A 21665-nucleotide genomic window follows, 5' to 3' on the forward strand; every position below is an offset into this window, starting at 1 on the left:
TTATGACTTATGTGCAAAATTTGAAGTCAATCGGACTTGATTTGATAGGTTTTGGCATCGAATATAGAAGTTGGAAGTTCTTAGTTTCATTAAGCTTGAATTGGGGTGTGATTCATGGTTTTAGCATTGTTTGATGTCATTTGAGGCATCGACTAAGTTTGTGTCATATTATGGGACTTGTTAGTATACTTGGTTGGGGTCCCATGAGGCTCGGATAAATTTTGGAAGAGTTTTTGGAAGATTTTGGCGTTTTGAGCATAAGCATGTAATGATCCAAATGTTCATTTTCAATTATAGAGATCGAAATTTGATTTCGAGACTTCCGTAATTTTGATAATAAATTATAGGAGTGATCTGGAAAGTTTGGTCTAATTTCATCAAGTCACGATTGGGGTTTTAACGCGAAACATGAGTTAATTATTTAACGAGCGAAATGGAGATCTCACTAAGCAAATAAGCTCTGAATTGAGTTTCGATTGAAGGACTATGTTCGTATTATTATTTGTCACTCATAGGAACAAGAATCATCAAATTCCGAGTTCGTATGATGGAGTTAGAGCCTTTTTAGTGAAATTAAAGATTGCTGGTGCAACAGATCTGGTGTGCACCTTTAGCGACCAGATTTGACCACTTTTAGCGACGGGAAGTGACTTTTAGCGACCAAAATCGGGTTTTTAATGATGTTTCTGTTTTAAGCCCATTTTGATGTTTTTGGTGAAAGAACACGGCTTGGGGCGATTTTTGAGCAAGAAATCATGGGAAATCTTAAGGTAAGTCACTTGTAAGCATTTCTACTCTATAATATTGAATTATCATCGAATAATCCGACTAGATTACATGTTTTTGAGGTGTAAATTGGGGAGTTAGGCCTAGGGATTTGAAAATAAGATTTGAAGATTTGGAGGCCGAATTGTTATCGAAATTTAGTAATTTTGGTATGGTTAGACTCGTGGTTGAATGAGTTGTCAGATTTTGTGAGTTTCATCGGATTTCGAGACGTTGTCCCCACGGGCAAATTTTGGGTTAATTTTGGATTTTGTTGGGAAATTAGTATTTTCATATGGAATTAATTCCTATAATTAGTATTGACTGAATTGAATTAAATGTGGCTAGATTCGGATCGATTGGAGGCCGATTCAAGGGGCAAAGGAATTTCGGAGTGGGATTTTGCTCAGATTGAGGTAAGTAATGATTGTAAATGTGTCCTGAGGGTATGAAACCCCGGATTTCATATTGTTGTGCTACTTTGAGGTGACACACACGCTAGATGACGAGCATGGGGTCGTGCACCATTCGAGATTGTGACTTAGTCCGTCCGGTATGACTGTTAAACCGCGTATTTGATTGAGAACTATTTGATATTATTGTGTTTTGGAAAGTATTATCATATTTTGGGTTGAATGCCATATTTGGGCCTCGTGCCAGCTGTTTTGGACCCTTAGGGGATTTTTACTTCTATTCCTCACTGTTTTGACTTCATATAATGTACTCAGTCATGTTGTATTCTACTGTTTTTATAACTCAGCCATATTTACTCCGTTTTGATATTTTAAATGATATTTTGGGCTGAGCATCATGTTTTACTATTGCCCGAGTGGCATGAGAGACTTCTGACTGAGTGAGGCCGAGGGCCTGTGTTGTGAGGATACTATGGGATCGGGCTGCGCGCCGCAGCAGTGTTATACTGATTCATGATTTTGAGGCCGAGGGCCTGATTTGTTACGCCACGAGGTGGCTTATTGATATGAAGCCGAGAGGCTATTTGATTATGCCACGAGATGGCTTATTATTGCGCTTGGGCCGTAAGGGGCCCCTCCAGGAGTTTGTATAGCCCCAGTGAGTGCGGGTACCCAGTGTAAGTGATATGATATAGCCCGAGGGGCTGTTGTTGTTTCATATTGTTGCCTGAGGGGCTGTTTTTGTTTCATATTGTTGCCCGAGGGCTATTGTTGTTTCATATTGTTGCCCGAGAAGGTGTTCTTGATCCATGTTTTGCCCAAGGGGCGGTTCTTGATTCATATTATGCCTGAGGGGCTGATTACGAGTGATTGCGAGGTAGTTCGAGGGGTTGGTTATGTTGATATTATGCCCAAGGGACGGTTTATGGTACATGTTTTTCCCGAGGGGCTATTACATTTCTATCATTTTTACTCACTGTTTTATCACTTGTTTGAAACTATTGAAAGTTGTTTAAAAGGTTTTACTGAAACTGAGCTTGATTTATGAAGTAAATGGTTTCTGTACTATTTTGAGAAATATACGGTATTTGGTGTAGCGCTATGACGTGAAATTATGTGTTTTCTTACTGCTCAACTTTCATTTACTTTTATTACTTACTGAGTTGGCGTACTCACATTACTCCCTGCACCTTGTGTGCAGATTCAGGTATTTTTGAACCCGGTAGCGAGTGTTGATTGCTCAGTGGCAGAGTCATCGGAGTTAGCAAGGTAGCTGCCCGACGTTCACAACTCTGCTCTTCTCCCTCTTGTCTTCCTTAGACTATTTTTAGTTTATTTTCAGACTCTTCGTCATATTAAGACCTTAGTAGATGCTCGTAACTTGTGACACCTCGATGTCAGGCGGTATCTATTTCTGCACATGTTCTATTTCGCTAAATTTATACTTGTTGGGGATTTATTCTTATAAATGACTTAATTGACTTATTAAATTTTTAAAAAATGAATTTGGGAATTATGTCGGCTGGCCTTGTCTTCACGAGAGGCGCCATCACGACCGAGTCTGGTTTAGGGTCGTGACAAGTTGGTATCATAGCCTAGATTATATAGGTATCACGAGTCATGAGCAGGTTTAGTAGAGTCTCGCGGATCGGTACAGAGACGTCTGTATTTATCCTCGAGGGGCTGCAGAACCTTTAGAAAATTCCACATTTTTGAATTCTTATCGTGTGACATTGATTAAACTTGAAGCATAATTCCTTGAATTCCTTCCACGCATTCATTTGCGCACATGAGTGCTCGATATCTACTGTGCATCGACAGCTTGTGATTCCCTGGATGAGGTGCGAGATGTGATTTCTGTGTGTGATGTTGGGACAGTCTAGAGGACTTGAGGCCGGGTTTTATCTGTGGCTTGAGTACTGAGATTTCAATTGTGTGAGCACGTGCATTTGGGACTTATATGTCCATTTGTGTCCTTATTGGTAGGATTGTGACTGGATAACTATGAGGCGAGTATGATTTGATTGCGAGATGTATTCAGATTGTTCGAATGTGATAAGAAGAGTTTGCTGGAGATGTTGTAAGGACTATTGTGTGTTTGACTTCCATATTGAGTTGACGTATGCCCTCGAGCTATAGTTGTAGAGTGGAGTAGATCTTCATGTTGTGTTATGATTTCGGAAGGGGGGGGGGGTTAAGTGATTACGTAATAGTATGGTTATAGAAGAATGTAGAGAGATACTAGTTTGAGGCTAAGCAGGTGGGTTACCTCCTATGGGTTGTGTCGAGGTTTGTGTGAACCCTATGTTGTTTGTAGCGAGTCCTCTTTTACTAGTGAATTACATGTGCTATAGTTTGAGTTTGGATCAGTATGAGAGTTAGATTGACTATTATGAGGGTGAATGCAAGATTTGCAAATGGTTTGAGGAATTAGATGGGTTGTGTTGCATGAGCTTATGAAGGATTTAGCTTAATCTCATCCAGTTGGGGCAGCTCAACCAGTTTTTGCGGCACAGGCCGATGACAGGCCTGCCTTGTCTTTTAAGGCTTTGCCGAGATTGGATAAGTTTACCTAGCTATTTCCAGTCCATTTCAGTGGTACACCTTCTGAGGACCCATATGATTTTCTAAACCGCTGCCATGAAGTATTGCAGAATATGGGAATAGTTGAAAGCAATAGGGATTGATTTTACTGTGTTTCAGATGACGGATTTCGCCAAGAGGTGGTGGAAAGATTAGGTATTTACTAGACCCGTTATAGTTCCGTCCGAAGATGCGGAGGTATTGAGAAGATCACCCAGTGAATCTTGTAAGGGTGCAACGGACCTTGACGTCTGGTTGATTTATATGAGTTAAAAGGTCAACATTGTGGATTATCGGACGTTGTGACCCATGACTTCGCACAAAAGGGGGATGTCCACTATCAATGAATAGATCGAATGGTCATGTGTTATATCAGTTTTGACCTGAAATGCATATATATATGGTATTGAAAGTCCCCCCAATAATTTACACATAATTAAGGCCTGAGACATGTAGGGGATAAGGTTGGGACTTGCGGTATGTCTGCCTCTTTAATTATCCAATACTTCAGTATCAAAGGAGTTAGAAAAACAACCTTTAATTTATTGAAGGTCCGCTTAGTGTGGAAGTCAAGGTTGCAGATTTTGGGGTGCTTCAGAGGAAGTATAATAGTTGACGATCTTCTGGACTATGTAGATCGTGCCAAGATTTATCTTGATGTGGGTATACTTTTGTGATTATTGTACATAATTAGGGGAAAGAGTTACTCCAAAGAAGAATCGGAGAGTATATGAATAAATAGGTTAGCTCAGCAGTGTTGAGTCAACATAGCAAAAGAAGAAATTAGCCGCCGGTGTTTGTGGCAAGCCTATGAAGAGGGAAGACTAGCCAATGCAATACCACCTACTCAGCTCAGTTCTAATAAATATTTTTGAAGGAGTTTGTCTCCCAGATTCTCCGTAATATGTGGTATATGGGGTCTGAACGGTTGTGTCAGGTCACCATGACGGTGTCAGAATATGTCATCAGGTTCAATAAGTTAGCCGTCATACTCCTACTTTGGTTTCTAAGATAGAGAGCGAGTCCACATACTCATTAAAAGACTCAATTATAATCTTGAAATTTAGTAAATCCCAGGAAGCTACGGGTTGATGCTTCATTTCGGCTAGTGGTAGAAATTGCCAAAATGTTAGAATGTGTTCTGGATGAGGAAAAGAGGAAGCTAAGAAGACCAAGAGGTCTCGAGGTTTTAAAGGATTCAGCGGATTCTACTCTAAAACTATAAATCATTATGACAGGGGCTTGGGCAGCCGGCCAGCCCAGTCAATATATCTGATTACTCGGGGTGCTCCAATAAGTTCTTTTAATGCACCACCGCCACGAGGTTCGTATAATGGTTATTCCAGTTATCTAGCATAGACTCAGTATGAGCAGCCAAACCTTCAAAGGGATTGTTATGAATGTGGTAGTACTATGCATATCATGGGAAAATTGTCCTAAACTTGGGAGAAATATATTTTATCAAAGCACTCAGGCTACGTGCCTCATTGCAGTTACTACTCCACTTAAATAACCAGCCAGAGGTAGGGGTCAGGATGTTCAAGGTGGAGGTGAGGCTCTTATAGGTGGAGACCCAACCCGTTGATATATTTTCTATGGTATGGCTGAGGTCGCAACACCAGATGGTGTCATTATACGTACGGTCTTGAATTATTATAACGTAACAATTTTATTAACTTGATTCAGTTCTGAGTATCGAGGCAAGTCATCCTATTGTACTCCACTTATGAGTGAGCTTCGTAATTCTGAAATCTGCTTATGTGAATACTCCTGTTGGGAGATTCGATAGAGATAGTTATGTCTATCATTATATGTTGGAATTTTGTTAAACGGAAAATATTTTGAAAGAAGAAAATTAAATATTTCGATTGGCACGAGGTGCATAATACTTGTGATTCAGAACTGAAGCCGAGAACCTCGCATTTTAATATAATGAGAAATATTTAAACCTGGCTACAAGCTGCGGTGGATGTTATATAAGGATGATGTCCTTGTGGTGAAAAAATGTGTTTACATGCTCCCTTTGTGAAATTAAAATTTGTACTATAGTACTTATAAGGGGTCATGCCTATTAGACTTATTTGAAAATTCTTTTATGAATATCTTTGTGCATAATTTGCCAGATTTGTATTGTAATTATTGAGTTTTAGACTACGAGGTGAGTGCCCGGGGATGCAAATTGTTACTCATTAATTCAGGTAAGTAATTAAGAGATCTTCATGCCTCGTTGTTAGTAAACTGGAGGTTTGAAACGAGATTTTGTTAACATGAGGTTAATTGGCGATGTTGTAATCTATTATGAACAACTATTAAGACCAAAGATGTGGTTATGGTCATATATATGACGTGTTTCATGTCAAGATATCATTCTGATAATGCAGTGTTTGTAATGCGGAGATTAGTATTATTGATATATACATTGTGGTGCATTGTTGAGTTGTGGATGTGTTGTTAGGAGTTGTTTGAGTGTTACTCTGATAGGTGAATACTCCCAATTGCAGGGGAGACTCTGCCAAAATTTCTCAAAAATTTGGGAGTTAGAAAAATTTGGGCTATTGAGATGTGCAAAGAAAGAGATAAGTTACATTATGTGTTTGAAGACGGACTCTACTTCTCATTTGAGGACCAATGACCCTAAGTGGGGGAGAATAAAACACCCCGTATTTGATGGGTGCGTATGCACGAGTTGCTATAGCCAGTCGAGACTAATATCATGTGTTGACGTGAAAATCAAACCTTTCTGGAAATGATTGGAGTGTAAGAAATTTGGTCTTCAAGTTTACAAATATGGATAAATGAAATAATCTCAATTAAAATGGTATTGTCAGACTTATGTTGAATGCGGTAATGTGGGATCAACCGCGAATATTTGTGTAAAAGTAAAATCGTCAATTTGGCAACCTGAGAATAATTCTTAGTACGTTCGAGGACAAATGTTTGTTTTAGAAATGGAGAATGTGATGACCCAAAATGTTATCTTTAAATTAAATAATCATCTCAGTATTTTAAGACCTTGAAAAGCGGTATCAATAATTCCTCGACTTGTGTGCGCAGTCCGTATAATTTTCCGGAAGGTTTTCATGTGAAAAATAGATTAAATTGTGAATTAGAGCTTTAAAACTCAACTGAGTTGACTTCGGTTAACATTTTGAGCAAACGAACCCGGATTCGAGTTTTGACCATTTCGGTAGTTTCGTATTGTGATTTGGGGTCATATGTCCGAAACCGAATTCGGAGGTCCGTAGATCAAATTATCGACATTTAATAGAATTTGACTTTTGAACAAACGACCCCGAATTAGATTTTTGAACAAACGACCCCGAATTAGATTTTTGATGATTCCAATAGATTCGTATGGTGATTTCGGACTTAGGCGCATATTCGGATCTGGATTTGGAAGTCTGTAGGATAATTTGGCGCATTTTAGCAAAAGTTGGAAAATAGAGGATTTTTGGAAAGTTTGACCGAGAGTTGACTTTTTGATATCGGGGTCGGAATCTAGTTCTGAAAAATTTTCATAGCTTCGTTATGTCATTTATAAATTGTGTGCAAAATTTGAGATCAATTGGACTTGATTTGATAGGTTTCGGCATCGAATATAGAAGTTGGAAGTTCTTAGTTTAATTAAGCTTGAATTGGGGTGTGATTCACGATTTTAGCATTGTTTGATGTCATTTGAGGCATCAACTAAGTTTGTGTCATATTATGGGACTTGTTAGTATACTTGGTTGCTCTGATGGTAAGCAACCTCCACTTCCAACCAAGAGGTTGTGAGTTCGAGTCTCCCCAAGAACAAGGTGGAAGTTCTTGGAGGGAAGGATGTCGAGGGTCTATTTGGAAACAGCCTCTCTACCCCAGGGTAGGGGTAAGGTCTCGTACACATTACCCTCCCAGACCCCACTAAGTGGGATTATACTGGGTTGTTGTTGTTGTTGTTGTTAGTATACTTGGTTGGGGTCCCATGAGGCTCGGATAAATTTTGGAAAATTTTGGCGTTTTGAACATAAGCATGTAATGACCCAAAGGTTCATTTTCAGTTATAGAGATCAAAATTTTATTTCGATCCTTCTGGGATTTTGATAATGAATTATAGGAGAGATCTGGAAAGTTTGGTCGAATTTCATCAAGTCGCAATTGGGTTTTTAATGCGAAACATGAGTTAATTGTTTAACGAGCGAAATGGAAATCTCACTAAGCAAATGAGTTTCGAATTGAGTTTCGATTGAAGGACTATGTTCGTATTATTATTTGTGACTCATAGGAACAAGAATCATCGAATTCCGAGCTCGTATGATGGAGTTAGAGCCTTTTTAGTGAAATTAAAGAATGCTGGTGCAACAGATCTAGTGTACACCTTTAGCGACCAGATTTGACCACTTTTAGCGATGGGAAGTGACTTTTAGCGACCAGAATCGGGTTTTTAATGTTGTTTCTGTTTTTAAGCCCATTTTGACGTTTTTGGTGAAAGAACACGGCTTGGGGCGATTTTTGAGCAAGAAATCATGGGAAATCTTAAGGTAAGTCACTTGTAATCATTTCTACTCCATAATATTGAATTATCATCGAATAATCCGACTAGATTACATGTTTTTGAGGTGTAAATTGGAGATTTAGGCCTAGGAATTTGAAAATAAGATTTGAAGATTTGGAAGCCGAATTGTTATCGGAATTTAGTAATTTTGGTATTGTCACACCTCCTTTTTACCTACACCCCCGGAAGGGAGGGTATATGAGGGAGTTTTTTCCAATTTAAAGTGACAATCGAAACATGATTATTTTATTAAAAATTCAGATTCGTCACTTGGGATAATTTATGGTGTCCCAAGTCACCGGTTCAAACCCAAATCGAGGAAAAGATTGACTCTGTATTACAGTCCGCGAACCAGAAATCCGGGTAAGGAATTCTGTTAACCCGAAAGAAGGGTTAGGCATTCCCGAGTTCCGTGATTCTAGCACGGTCGCTCAACTGTAATTATTGGCCTATTATCTGATTTTAGAACATTTTGAACCTATGTGCATTTTAACTTTATAACCGCTTTTATTCATTTTTAGGAAAATTTCAACGTTATACAAAACACGTCTTTGGATCACGCCACATGAACTGCACCGGCAATCCGAGACATATTTTATTTAACGTTGTTAGGATTTCGGATTTGGGTCACATGAAATGCACACCCGAATTTAGGAAGGTAATATTATTAAAATAACACGCCTAAAGCAACTACGCGTTTTTAACTTTGTGAGGGCCATAGAAAATTTGCTAAATGGCACGCCTCGATTTTTAAGGATAAACAAGATTATTTAAACGAGGGCCATGCATTTTTAGGTCTAATTTGGCACGACACGCCTCGATTCTAATTTTAAAAGAGTGTATTCAATTAAAGCCAATCACGGATATTCCTAATTATTTTCCTAAATTTGATATTATTGCCAAGAGTTATGGAGATTAATTATGACCCATGGGTAAGCCTCAAACTGATTCAATCATAATTAAACATTTTCCAAAATCTAACAGATCTCAGTCACTAAAACAAATGCTAACTAATCACTCAAAATAACGCCACTTAATATTACTAAAGAAAAAACAAATACAAAGATACTACATGAAACACTTTTCATCATTTGAACAAACAAACTTTCCATGAAGTAGTTGGCAATTAACTCCATGTATTCAAACTCTTCACTTAATCGTGTAATTAAAATCGGATATCAAGCGATATAAAACACACAACATCACACTTTCAACAAAGAAATCGGCGAAGTAGCTTCAACTGGGCTCCAACTGTGTGACAAAATATTTAACAAAACATTAAGGTCAATTAATTAACACAGATCCACGAAAATCATGCAATTATCAGAATTATATTTCACTCATCACAGCTTGAATGATTAAACAGATATCAACATTTAGAGCCGAAATCGAAATCAGAACAACGAACGGACCTCAAAACAAAGCAATTTTTGAATTTGAAAATACTTAACACCGGAAACCTTTGACAGAGACAACCACGACGGAACCGCAAATCTGCCCGAAAACCTCAGATTACGACCTTCGACGAACTCGGAACTCGCTGGAAAACTCAAATTAAACCAAAACTTGCCGGAAATAAATGGAGGACGTTTAGGGTGGGGTCTTTCTGGTGTTCTCTATTTGACGAAGAGAGCCGGGGTCATTTGTGCGAGTTGCTGCTGCTGGGTTCTTGGGGGTGTCGATGAGATGGATATCCGATGGGGTTGGGTCTGTGAAGAAGACGAGGAGGGGGGGGGGTCTGTCCCTGTTGAAAAGTTGCGCTTGTCAGCCCCCTTTTCAGATGCCTCTTTCCTTTTTCTTTGATTTTGTTTTTGCCTAGATCTCTCTTCAGGCGTTCTTTTCTATCCCCCATAGCTCATTGTAGGCATTACCTATAATATAGGTCTAGATTTTAAGTGTATTTTTGTGTATTTGCCAATTAGTCCCTAGGTCCTTTTGTGTTAAGTCCTTAGGGCCTTTTTATTTATTTTTGTATCCATTTTCGCACTTGTTTTATTTCACTAAATTTATACTTGTTGGGGATTTATTCTTATAAATAACTTAAATTGACTTATTAAATTGTTAAAAAATAAATTTGGGAATTGTGTCGGCTGGCCTTGACTTCACGAGAGGCGCCATCACGACCGAGTCTGGTTTGGGGTCATGACAGCCTCTTAGAGAGAAAGTGCGGTTGTGGGCGGTTCCAACTTGACGAATTACCATGCCCACGCGTTTGGGCTGTCTTGAAGAGCAAGTTTCTAATGCCAGAAGATTATTGCTCGGATTATTACAAACCAAAGTCTGTTGAATGAAATACGAGGTGCCGGTGTATCCGCTGCCTGACCAAAATGAATGGAATGTACCAGCACATATATCAGAGGAAGTTATCTTACCACCCAAATGAAAAAGACTTCCTGGAAGGCCAAAGAAGAAGCGCGATAAGCCGTTCAGTGAATCGTTGCAGAAGAAAAATCAACATTCGTGTAGCATATGTGGGCAGGAAGGACATAATAAGCGTACTTGTAGAAATTCTCCACGTAGGACTTAGTTCATGTTCTGACTTGTATTATTGCAATAATGATGTGTCATAGATTCCGGTGACATTTTGTAATAATATATATTGATTTGTTGGTGTATTGGATTATTGCGTGATGATTTCTTTCTAGCAGTTACAAAAAATATAATTTAGTAAACTGCTTAATACATACTGCATTTATATGTTGAATAAATATGTATACACACAGGTTTGGTTATATATGAATACATAATTACAATTTGCTGAATACATGTGAATATAAAATGTACTACACATACAATACAATCTGAATACATTTGAACACTTATAAATACAAAATGCAGTATGCATACATTAATCCACATCATATATTTAAATACATGTGAATATAAAATGCAGTACACATACAATACAATCTCTTGAAATTAACTCAAAACATGATGAATATACAACCTGCTGAATAATCTGAATACATATATACATATTAATACAATCTGCTAAATATATTTGAAAAATGTATGTGTATACAAAGTGCAGAGCAATCTCCTGAATATATTTGAATATATGTGAATATAAAATACATGATACATACAAAATGCAGTTAAAGCCTGCTACATATATCTAAATACATATATACATATGAATACAATCTGCTAAAGGATTATTTTTAGAATACTGATGAATTCATATTGTATATATACATCTGCTGAATACATATAAATACAAACTGCTGAAAAGTAACCGCTGCACAAAATATTGAAGCAACATGAATATTTGAAATTATAAACTGTTGAATAAACACTGTGGATACAATGCATAAAGTGAAAATATAAGTTTTTCTTAATAGAACACCATCTTTAACAAAAAAAATATTCAAAAAACTATATTCACATAAAACTATCTTCCAAAACTATATTCACCGAAAACTATTCTAAAACTATCTTCATAAAAGTGTCCAAATCCATGAATTTCCTAACAATCTCTGAGGGTGCTTCGTTCTCGCTTATGGAATCAACGTCTATCTTCGCATAGCATAGCCCCAAAGGAGGGCACCATATCTTTGACAGAGTAAATTGGCATCAAATGTTGTTTGTGGAACCAAACCAAAAGTGCTCAGATACTCCATATGCCATGACATGCAACCCACAATCCCTGAAAATATAGATTGACAAAATTAAAAATAATTCATATTATTAGTTTTATAAATGATACAAGTAAGAGGATTGGTTACATACATACTTCCAGAATTTTGTTGAGGCAGATTCGAAATGAAAACAATATCAAAGGGATCAGTTTGTGCCTTGTCATTATATGCTGAGTCACGAGACCAATCTATGCCTTGCTTATCTCTGTAAAAATCACCGATCGATAGATACATAGGTACAATCTTAGCAAGCTTATCTATCTCAGAACCCACATAGGCATCATGACTTGCTGATCTGTATGAGTCATATACTTTGATACATCTCTCCTTAAATGAGACAACTGTCAATATCCAATGAAGTTTGTCCTTCAAGTTGACTGGTATCAAGACATTGTCAACAGTCTGCCATGGTACATTAGCTAGCAATCTGTAGCCCCTTATATACTCATATACGACATTTTCTTCTTTGGCTACACTTGCATTACTATCTGTATCAGCATACCTGTCTAAAATTTCAACAATTCTTGTCTTGAATATACAATCAACAGTTGTATACTTGAAGGTAGTGGTTTGGCTGTACTTGCCCTTCTTTCTCAGGTAGTAAAATATGACATCAGTATGCTATATATAAAATTGAATACATAGCGTCAGTTTATTGAATGAAATCAAGGAAAACAAACTTCATTAAAGAAGCCTTATATATACATGTATTGTATGTTGAAGAAAATAATTATAGAAGGCAGTACTGCCTGAAACCAATTGAATATAGTGTGTACAGTTAAATACATACTGCTGAATACATTTGAGTATTTAATATTGCATACAGTTAAATACATACTAATAACTATAAATCTGCTCTGTATCAGTCATTCATTTAAAAACTAATGGAGAAAACATACAACTTTTAACAAGTTTCTAGATAAAACAGTGAAACAAATAGAAATATGAATACATTTAGATATATTGAATATACAGAAGTCATTGAACTAAAACAACAACAATAGAAAATACTGTCCCAGGAACAGTGAATACAATATTTAACTGTATTTCTATCAATGTAGAATACATCTCTCTACATCCTAGGAAGAATGAATACAATATTTAACCATATTTCTATTAATATAGAATACATTTGTCTACATACCAGATGTAAAATATAAGTACGATGAATTCGGGATTTGTATGTCACTAACAAAATTGTGAAATATACAATTAGACAAACCAAATAGAGAAATATGAATTACACTGAATTTAGAAGGGTTATATCTTCATTGTCATTCCATAGGTTACCGTCAAATGAGAGAAGGTAAAACTATTTTTTTTAAGTGACTTGATCAACTCTAAAATCCAACGGTATAGACAGTATTGACTTATTTTTCTTGTAATAGTCTTCCATATCATTTCTACAAGAAATTGGAAAAACATTATATCCACATAAAACCATATTATACATATCGGAAAAAAAGCTTACTTTTGATCATGTTTAGTAAGAAGACCATCACGAACCCATTTCTCGTATTCCTGAATGACTAGTATAGGACGTGGCCTCGATATTAAATCATCTTCAAAGGGGTATTTTTTTGTCAAATATGGGAGTCAACTTTACCGAGGTGCCTATAGTTTATGAAAATCATTAATAGAGACATTTAATTATGGATATCATGGGAAATAGATCATAACTTTATAATACATATTTTTTGTATAATAATTTACTAATTAAATCACGTCCGATTGACCTCAAACATTTCACACAAGTCATAAATGACACCACGGACCTACTCCAACTCTCGGAACCCCATTCGCAGCCTCGTATCCACAAATCCACTTTCGGTCAAACTTCTAAAATTTCAACTTTCGTTATTTCAAGCCTAATTTAACTACGAACATCCAAATCACTATCTGAACACGCTCCTAAGTCCAAAATCACCCAACAGAGCTAACAAAACTATCAAAACTCTATTCCGGAGTCGTGTACACATAAATCAACGTCTGGTCAAACTTTTCAACTTAAGTTTTCAACCTTGATACTAAGTATCTCAACTCACTCCGAAACCTCTCCGAACCCGAACCAACTACCCCGGTAAGTCACATAGCAGCTATAAAGCATAAAATAAGAAGTAAATGAGAAAATAGGGCTACAACTCTCAAAACGACCGACCGGGTCGTTATAGGTACCCTAGCCCGAGTACTATTCTTGGTACTCTTTCGGACCCTAACAATGACCCTCTTTTTCTTGGCCTCGAATGGAGCATCCGAGGATCTAGAAGGTCCCTTATTCTATATTTTTTTCTCCTCCTTATTCACAACAGCCTCAGTGGAAGGTTGTCCTAAAGCAAAGGGTTTTGCAGATGCGGACGAAGCCTCTTCCTCGTCCACCACCCGAAGTTCAGTGGTCTTGGGCAAACCTGTCAAAGGAAGAAGGGGACTTAGTCAAATGATAGTAGAATGAAAAGGAAGTTAAATAGGTGGATAAAGGACACTCACCATGGGAACGAGCCTCCCACTTTCCTTTTGAAAGTTTGCGTCACTTGCACTCATAATTTGTTAATTGTTTGCAGATCCTCTGGGCCCACTCCTTGAAAGGGGGGCTGCATTAGGAACTTGGGCTAACTCTGCACAACGAGAAAGTTTGGACGATGAGAATGGAGAATAAAATCGAAAAATTATTTTAACTACTTAAGAGGAGATGAACTTACGTTTTGAGTTCCACTTCATGGGGAACGATAAGAAATCAGAGGGAATGAGTTCCTCGATCTTTACCTGGACAAATCTCTAATGCCAGCCTCGGTCCGTGTCTTCGTCAATGCTCGAGAAGGGAGCCTATTTTGCCCATTGGGCAAGCTTGATTAACCCTCCTCGAGTGATTCGAGGGTCGTAAATGCGAAGAATGTGGTCTATAGTGAACCGAGGCTCCTCCATGTTATTCATAAAATGACGAAAGAGAATCACGATCCTCCAGAAAGATGGATGGATCTGCCCAAGGTAGACCTCACACCTTTTGCAAAAGTCGAGGACCAGCGGGTCTACCGGGCCAAGCGTGAAAGGGTATGTATAATCGCTTAAGTACCCCTCCAGGACATTAGGACCTGGGATGACAATTTCCTTGCCTCCCCACTTGCAGTCCTCCCGGTCTGTCGGGAGCATGTCTTCGAATAGAGAAGATATACCTCCACGCCTCCTTATCGTGATCCCCTTGTTTAGAGGCCTTTTTGACCTTAAAATCATTGTATGTAGAACAACTTCTGGGAATAAAGTCCTTCAGGGGAGATTCAGGGGCCGCTACCAGCAAGGTCGCTTCGATGTCAGCAGCCGGAGTGGCAGTTGAAGGAGCAATAATTTGAGGCACGGACTTTGAAGTTTTTGCTATCAATGGGAATATGAAGATTTAAAGGCAGATATGAAGGTTTAAATATGGGTATGAAGATTTGAAGGTCAAACTTGAAGATTCAAAGATGAAATATAAGGATTTAAAAATGGGAGATGAAGAAATGAATATATGAAAAAGAATGTATGAAGATTTGAAGGAATTATGAGCATGTAAAAAGTTCGGGGTTAGCTTAAGAAGTTTTTAAATCGGAAAGTAAAAAAGTGAAAAAAAGCCCGAAGCTTTTATAAGAGAAAGGTAATTAATACGTGACGTTTCGCATTTGAGGATGGTCAACCGACGACTGACACATGTTCGAAGTCAGAAAGACACGACTGACGGGACGTTTGACTGACTTGTCGACCCGATTGTAGAATACGAAAGAAGGAACTGGGGTCAGTTAATCACTTCTCGTCGTTTCGATGAATCTACTCTCCGAAAAGTGGGAGGACTATTTGTATACAGGTAAAATTGAGGATAAAGTTACCCCCAATTTCCCAGTAAAGAAACAAAATGGAAGCACGATCTGACATGACCTTGAGTAGAGCCGAGGAGTTCCATGTCTCAGAGCTCGGGGAAGATGAATGATGCACCCGGGACAGGATACAGCTTAGCATCGGGTCCGAGCAGAGCGAATGACCGAGCCTAGGGGAAAAATGGTTAGACACGATAAGCGGGGAGCCGTAATATCCGACCTCAATCGGATGTTACAACGCAAATCTCGCCCGGTATCAACTACAAATCAACGTTTACTGGAAGAAGAAGATTTTTACCTTATTTAGACTTGTACTAGGATTGAAACTCCCCTAACATATAAATGGGAGGACCTTTTCATTTTGATACCACTCTTGGCACGTATATCAAAGCAATAAAAGTTTTTTCCTCTAGCTACTATTCATAGTGCTCTTCAGTTGCTTATTTATCTAGTTACAACCGAGCCTGTCTCGAGGATTCAACTAGTGTCAATTTTCAGTGGTCATCCAAAAGCCAGGCTTAATTGCCTATCACATTTGGTTTAATCATTTTGTTTCTCTTTACTTTAATTATTTTCTATTCATAGATCATTCATGTTAAATTAAATCCTGTATCTTTTAAACCACGTACAAATTTAATTGTTACTCATTTTGAGGGTAAACAAGACAAATAATTCAAAACGCTAGTTGCTTTTAGGCACGTTCCAAATAACATGACTATATATACGTTTACGTAATATAGTTGTGATCCATAAATTAAAAGCAAAGCACGCGTTCTCGCGGCTTGACAAAAATCCTTACAATAATAATAAATATGTCTTTAATTATATACATATGGCATGATTTTTGACACACGAACAAAACAAATACACGTATGCGTGAAATGTTCAAGATAACTTCCATAAATACACTAATCAAGCAAACTAAAAACGGAGAAAGGCATAAATGCATAAAATCACTAGATATTCAAATTAGTTAAGCCACGTTTAAATTAGTTAAAAGACCGTGATAAAACAACGAGATTCAGGGAGTGCCTCACACCCTCTCCCTAATTAAAAGAGGTCGTTATCCGATCTTTTGTGTTCGCAGACCATAACTAGAGTCAAAACTTTTCTTGATTAGAAATTAAATAAAAAGCAACCTAAAACACGGAAAACATTCAATTCTAAATGGCAACTCCTACAAAATAATAAAATAATTTCTTTTCAAATAATATCATTTTAATTGAAAAAATTTCAATCCCCAAAAAAGGATATGTGACATTCATAACAGTGGAGTTTCACTCTAAGAAGACAAAATAAAATATTGAAAAGTCAAAATTGTACTAGTGGAGAAATTTCATTTGGAGATACTTATCAAACCAAACCCATACAATATCCTCCACTGAACAAGGCTTGTATTTGGTTTGCTTTTTGATCATATAAAACCGGCCTCCCCAGAAGGCTTTCTTTAGTTAGGATCAAATCAAAATGGAAAGTATAGTAGGAGGAGGAAACAAATACAGAGATTACTTGAGTGAAGAAGAGGTCAAAAACACAAAATGGAGAAATGGCCCTCCTACCTATGATGTTGTTGACAAGCTTTTTGAAGAAGAAAGAACTCATGTATGTTTTCATGTTCTATGCTTATTTATTTATTTATTTATTTTGGTTTTCTTTAGGTAAAAGTGCATTAACACGTTTGAAGAAAATAACATCATTAACTGGATTTAATTTAGAAGTTTATTTTTATACTAGTACTGTAAGATACTGGATTTGCCTCTTTATTTTTAGGTATGGCCTGAAGGATCACTTGAAGAGAAAGTGCAGAGGCTATTGAAGACTTGGGAAATGGAAATGGTCCACAAGACAGATCCTAATGACTTCAAAACTGTTGATCCAAAAGTATACACAAAGAGTGTCAATGGTACTCTTCTGTCAAAGTTTCTCCATAATATCATTGTGCAGGGTAACCTAATTGGAAGACTTTATTTCGGGTGAAATTCGAAAATAGCTAGATTTACAAGTGATAATTGAAAAATAGTCAAAGTTTCAGAAGTAATCGAAATTTATCCACTTTTCATGTAAAGATAATTCTGAATGAAAATATTGTTCAAAATCCGGAAAATATTCCAGCATAATATGCTGGAAGTTCATACACATGTGCACCAATCTCCAGTATATTATGGTGAAACTTTCTTTATTGCAGCAAAATAGTGGTTATTTTTCAATGACTTTACAAACGTTAGTTATTTTTATTACTAGTCCAAAAACTGGCTAGCCGGTGCTATTTTCACCTTTATTTCTTACTATTAAAAACTTCCATTGTGAGAGAAACTAAAATTTTATAAGATAGGACCTGTTTAGGAGTGAGGCATAATTGCTGTTATTTTTATTATTTATTCTACTAGTTCTTTTATTGCTGCCTCTCAAGGTCGTTTGAGAGAATTTACAATAACACTATTTTTAGGCAGGAAAGGGTTGACACCAGAAGAAAATGCAAAACTTGGTGGTGGCTATAATACATTCCTTCAAACGTCATTGCCAGAGAGTGTTCGAGTCTACAACCCTGATGAGGAAACATTTGAATCATCACAGAAAATTTTCAGATCCATATTTTTACGAGGATTCGCGATTGAAATCCTACATGTTTATTCAGGACCACCAGAAATAGTGTACAAATTTAGGCATTGGGGTCACATGGAAGGTCCATTTAAAGGGCATGCTGCTACTGGTGAACTTGTAGAGCTCTTTGGGATTGGCACTTTTGAAGTACTTACCAGAAACCATCTTCATTTTTAAGTCTTTATGTTATTTATTCCTTTTTAATAGTAATATTTTGTGAAATAATTGAATAATTTTTGAAACAGTTGGACAAAGAGAGTAACAAGATCGTTAAGGCAGAGATGTTCTTTGACAGAGGAGAATTGCTTGGAGGCCTGGTGAAAGGAGAAAGCAATGGTGAATTGGCATTGGCTTCTTCAAAATGTCCTTTCATGAAATAAGCAAGTTGTGCTTATTCCCAACATAATGACTATCAAAATCCATCCTTTTGCACTTTGAAATATTTGTTGTTCTAGGAAGAGCATTCTAATTAGCTTGCTATTTTGCCATATTTGTTCATCTTTTTAAGAGAAAGTTTATATATTCTAGCTGTTCACAACATACTAAGAATTGCAGTTATTTGTCACCCAAAAAATAATGAGGAGAATTTTCATTAATTTTTTTTATAATAATCATGTTACTTTCCCTTTGAATAAGAGAGAAAAAAAAGAGTAAGTGATTTCTAAGGATAATTTATAGGGGTGCTTATTGGGCGGATAATTATACTTAACAATTCGGCTTAATGGTTATCGGATTATAAATGGAGTAATCCGCTAGCCATCCAATAAGACAACTGACAGATTAGTATTGAATTAACAGTTATCGGACGGTTATCGGGCAGCTTATTGGCTAAACCAATTTTTTTTTTTGAACAATCATTCAATCAATACCAAGACTACACATACTATCATTACACATATTAACCAAATTTGTAAAACCAAAAAAACACATTCGTTCAGTAATCAATCAAACTTTCAAAAGGACATTCATTCATAATCAATCAAAAGGCAAAAGCTTCAGCCTTCGTCCTCAAAGCTCTGACGCTTAGGGATATGCATTCAAATCGGTTTATCGATAAATCGAATCGATTATTTGTTATCGGTTTATCGATATCCGTTTATCGATTTATCGATTTCGATTTCGAAATTTTTCTTATTGAGTTAGCGATTTCGATTTCGATTTTGTCCTCTTCGATTATTGATTTATCGATAAATCGATAAGATATACTAAAAAGACAAATATACCCTTATTCTATAATATCTTTTCCTCTACCCTAAGTCCCTAACCCTATTATGCTGCTAGCTAGCCAATGGAAATTCACTCGAGTCCGGCCTTACTGGAGACCGGTGCTATTATAATAAGCATGGAATTCCAGAAGAATTGGAAATAACGAACAACAATTCTGTTACGTCCAATTGAAGCTCATGAGGAATTAGCCAGTCATATTTCCGAATCGATGAAGATCAACGAGAACAAGAAGAAAAGAAAGAAAGTGAAATTGAGGTTTTTGGGTTCAGTACAAGACGTTGTTAATCGAGGAAGGTACGTATATTTTAATTAATTTTATTGTATTGCTTAAGATAGTTAAATAATATATTAATTGCTTGACTTGTTAATATATATTCTTATTAGATTTATTAATCTTGGCAAAGAAGCTTCCACCGACGATGTTTGCTAGAGTTTGTTAGCTGCTATGTAAGTTCTCCATTTTAAATAATATACTTGTAAAAGAATGTGATGTATTACAAAGTTCTTAATATTTTTCTTAATTTCTTCCAGGTTTAAAGGTTAGGACTTTCAGCAAGGGATACCACATTTAAGGAATGATCATATTTAAAGCTCAAGGGAATGAAGTTCAAATTAATGGAAAACAGAATTAGCCGTGATGATGCATTTTATTTTATTTTTTTTTGTTTTTTTTATATCGTTGGAGTGTTGGTGGCATACATTTGATCCCTTACTTTAGTTTCGTTGCATGTGCTTGTTGACACAATTTTTATGTTATAAACGGTGTTCGTCTTATTTTAGCTTCTTTTTGTCCATATTAGTTAGGCGTGTTTATAACGTTATACTTTCCGTGGAATCCCGCAAATTTGCTTATTGGTGTAATCGATAACCGAATCGATAAGCCCCAAAAATCGATAAATCGAAATCGAAAAAAGCGAAACCTTATTGAAACGATAACGATAAGCATATGTACAAATCGATAATCGATAAATAATTATCGATAAGAGTCAAAATCGAATCGAAAAATCGAATGCACACCCTTACTGATGCTTAACTTAGCTAGAAGTTGTAGTTCGATTCTGTAATATGCAAATGGATAATGTTCGATTCTGGCATGTTTCTTTATCATGAGAAGTGATGTGGAGGTCCGGAATAAGGTTGTATTCAATGTGAAGTATATTGCCGGCATCCAGGATGTTATTTAAGTAGCTATGGTGGTCAGATGTTATTGCATCGTGCAATTGAGTTGTGTGGAGCAGCGTGTGATTGTATTCTGGATTGGAATTTGGCTTGATTCAGCTTGTCAAGGCTCATGTAGTGTGATGACGTGGAGTTCGGATCCGATGATGAGTTTCAGATGTTGAGGTTTGGGTTCTGTTCTAAGGTTATGGGCTAAGGAGGAGATGAGATCTTCAGTTAAGTTGCATTGTCAATTCTGCTTAGGTTGGGTGATGGGGAAACACCCCGGGTGTATGTATGGTGAGCTCATGCAGTGGTTCGATGTCTTTAAAATGACTCCGGGCACGTTCGAGGACGAACGTATGTTTAAGTGGAGGAGGATGTGACGACCCGACTGGTCGTTTTGAGTAATTGCGCTTGATTCAGTAGTTTGAGGTCTCGAGCAGCTTCACATTAGGTATATCTACTTGTGTGCACGGTTGGATTCAGTTTCCGAATGAATCGGAGTTGAATTAGAAGAAGGAACCTAGTTTTGGAAGTTTAAACAGTGAAAATTTGACCAGAATTGGACTTTTGAATAAATGGCCCCGGAATGGATCATGGGTGATCTCAATAGCTTCATATGGTGATTTTGGACTTAAGCGCGCGTCCGGATTCGGATTTGGAGGTCCGTAGGGTAATTTGAGGTGTTTCGGCGAAAGTTGGAAAAGTTGAAGTTTGGAAAATGAAGAAGTTTGACCCATAGTTGACTTTTGTGATATTGGGGTCGGAATGCAATTCCGAGAGTGGCAACAGCTCCGTTATGTCATTTTGGACTTGTCTGCAAAATTTGGCGTCATTCCGGGTTGAATTGATAGGTTTTGACATGAGTTTTGGAAGTTAGAAGGTTTAAAAGTTCTTAAGTTTTATT

General features: G+C 37.0%; 1 protein-coding gene and 1 long non-coding RNA gene across 2 annotated transcripts; both read left to right on the plus strand.

Moving 5' to 3' along the window:
• The first annotated feature begins 17148 nt into the window (after positions 1–17148).
• LOC104242526 (pathogen-related protein-like) lies at positions 17149–18910 on the plus strand. Its single transcript, XM_009797602.2, has 4 exons — positions 17149–17371; positions 17540–17672; positions 18216–18517; positions 18616–18910. Exons 1-4 carry the CDS (start codon positions 17237–17239, stop codon positions 18748–18750), a joined length of 705 nt encoding a protein of 234 aa, XP_009795904.1. The 5' UTR covers positions 17149–17236; the 3' UTR covers positions 18751–18910.
• Positions 18911–19979: 1069 nt separating this feature from the next.
• Positions 19980–20376, plus strand: LOC104242527 (uncharacterized). Its single transcript, XR_715014.2, has 2 exons — positions 19980–20044; positions 20129–20376. It is a non-coding gene; the product is annotated as an uncharacterized lncRNA (long non-coding RNA).
• The last annotated feature ends 1289 nt before the right edge of the window (positions 20377–21665 follow it).

This window comes from Nicotiana sylvestris, chromosome 4 (assembly GCF_000393655.2).
Source record: "Nicotiana sylvestris chromosome 4, ASM39365v2, whole genome shotgun sequence".
NCBI lineage: Eukaryota > Viridiplantae > Streptophyta > Magnoliopsida > Solanales > Solanaceae > Nicotiana > Nicotiana sylvestris.

Coding starts and splice junctions, on each gene's coding strand:
- LOC104242526 (XM_009797602.2), top strand. CDS start 17,237: ATGGAAAGTATAGTAGGAGGAGGAAACAAATACAGAGATTACTTGAGT. Junction 17,673..18,215: donor ATACACAAAGAGTGTCAATG/GTACTCTTCTGT, acceptor CACTATTTTTAG/GCAGGAAAGGGTTGACACCA. Junction 18,518..18,615: donor TTGGGATTGGCACTTTTGAA/GTACTTACCAGA, acceptor TTTTTGAAACAG/TTGGACAAAGAGAGTAACAA.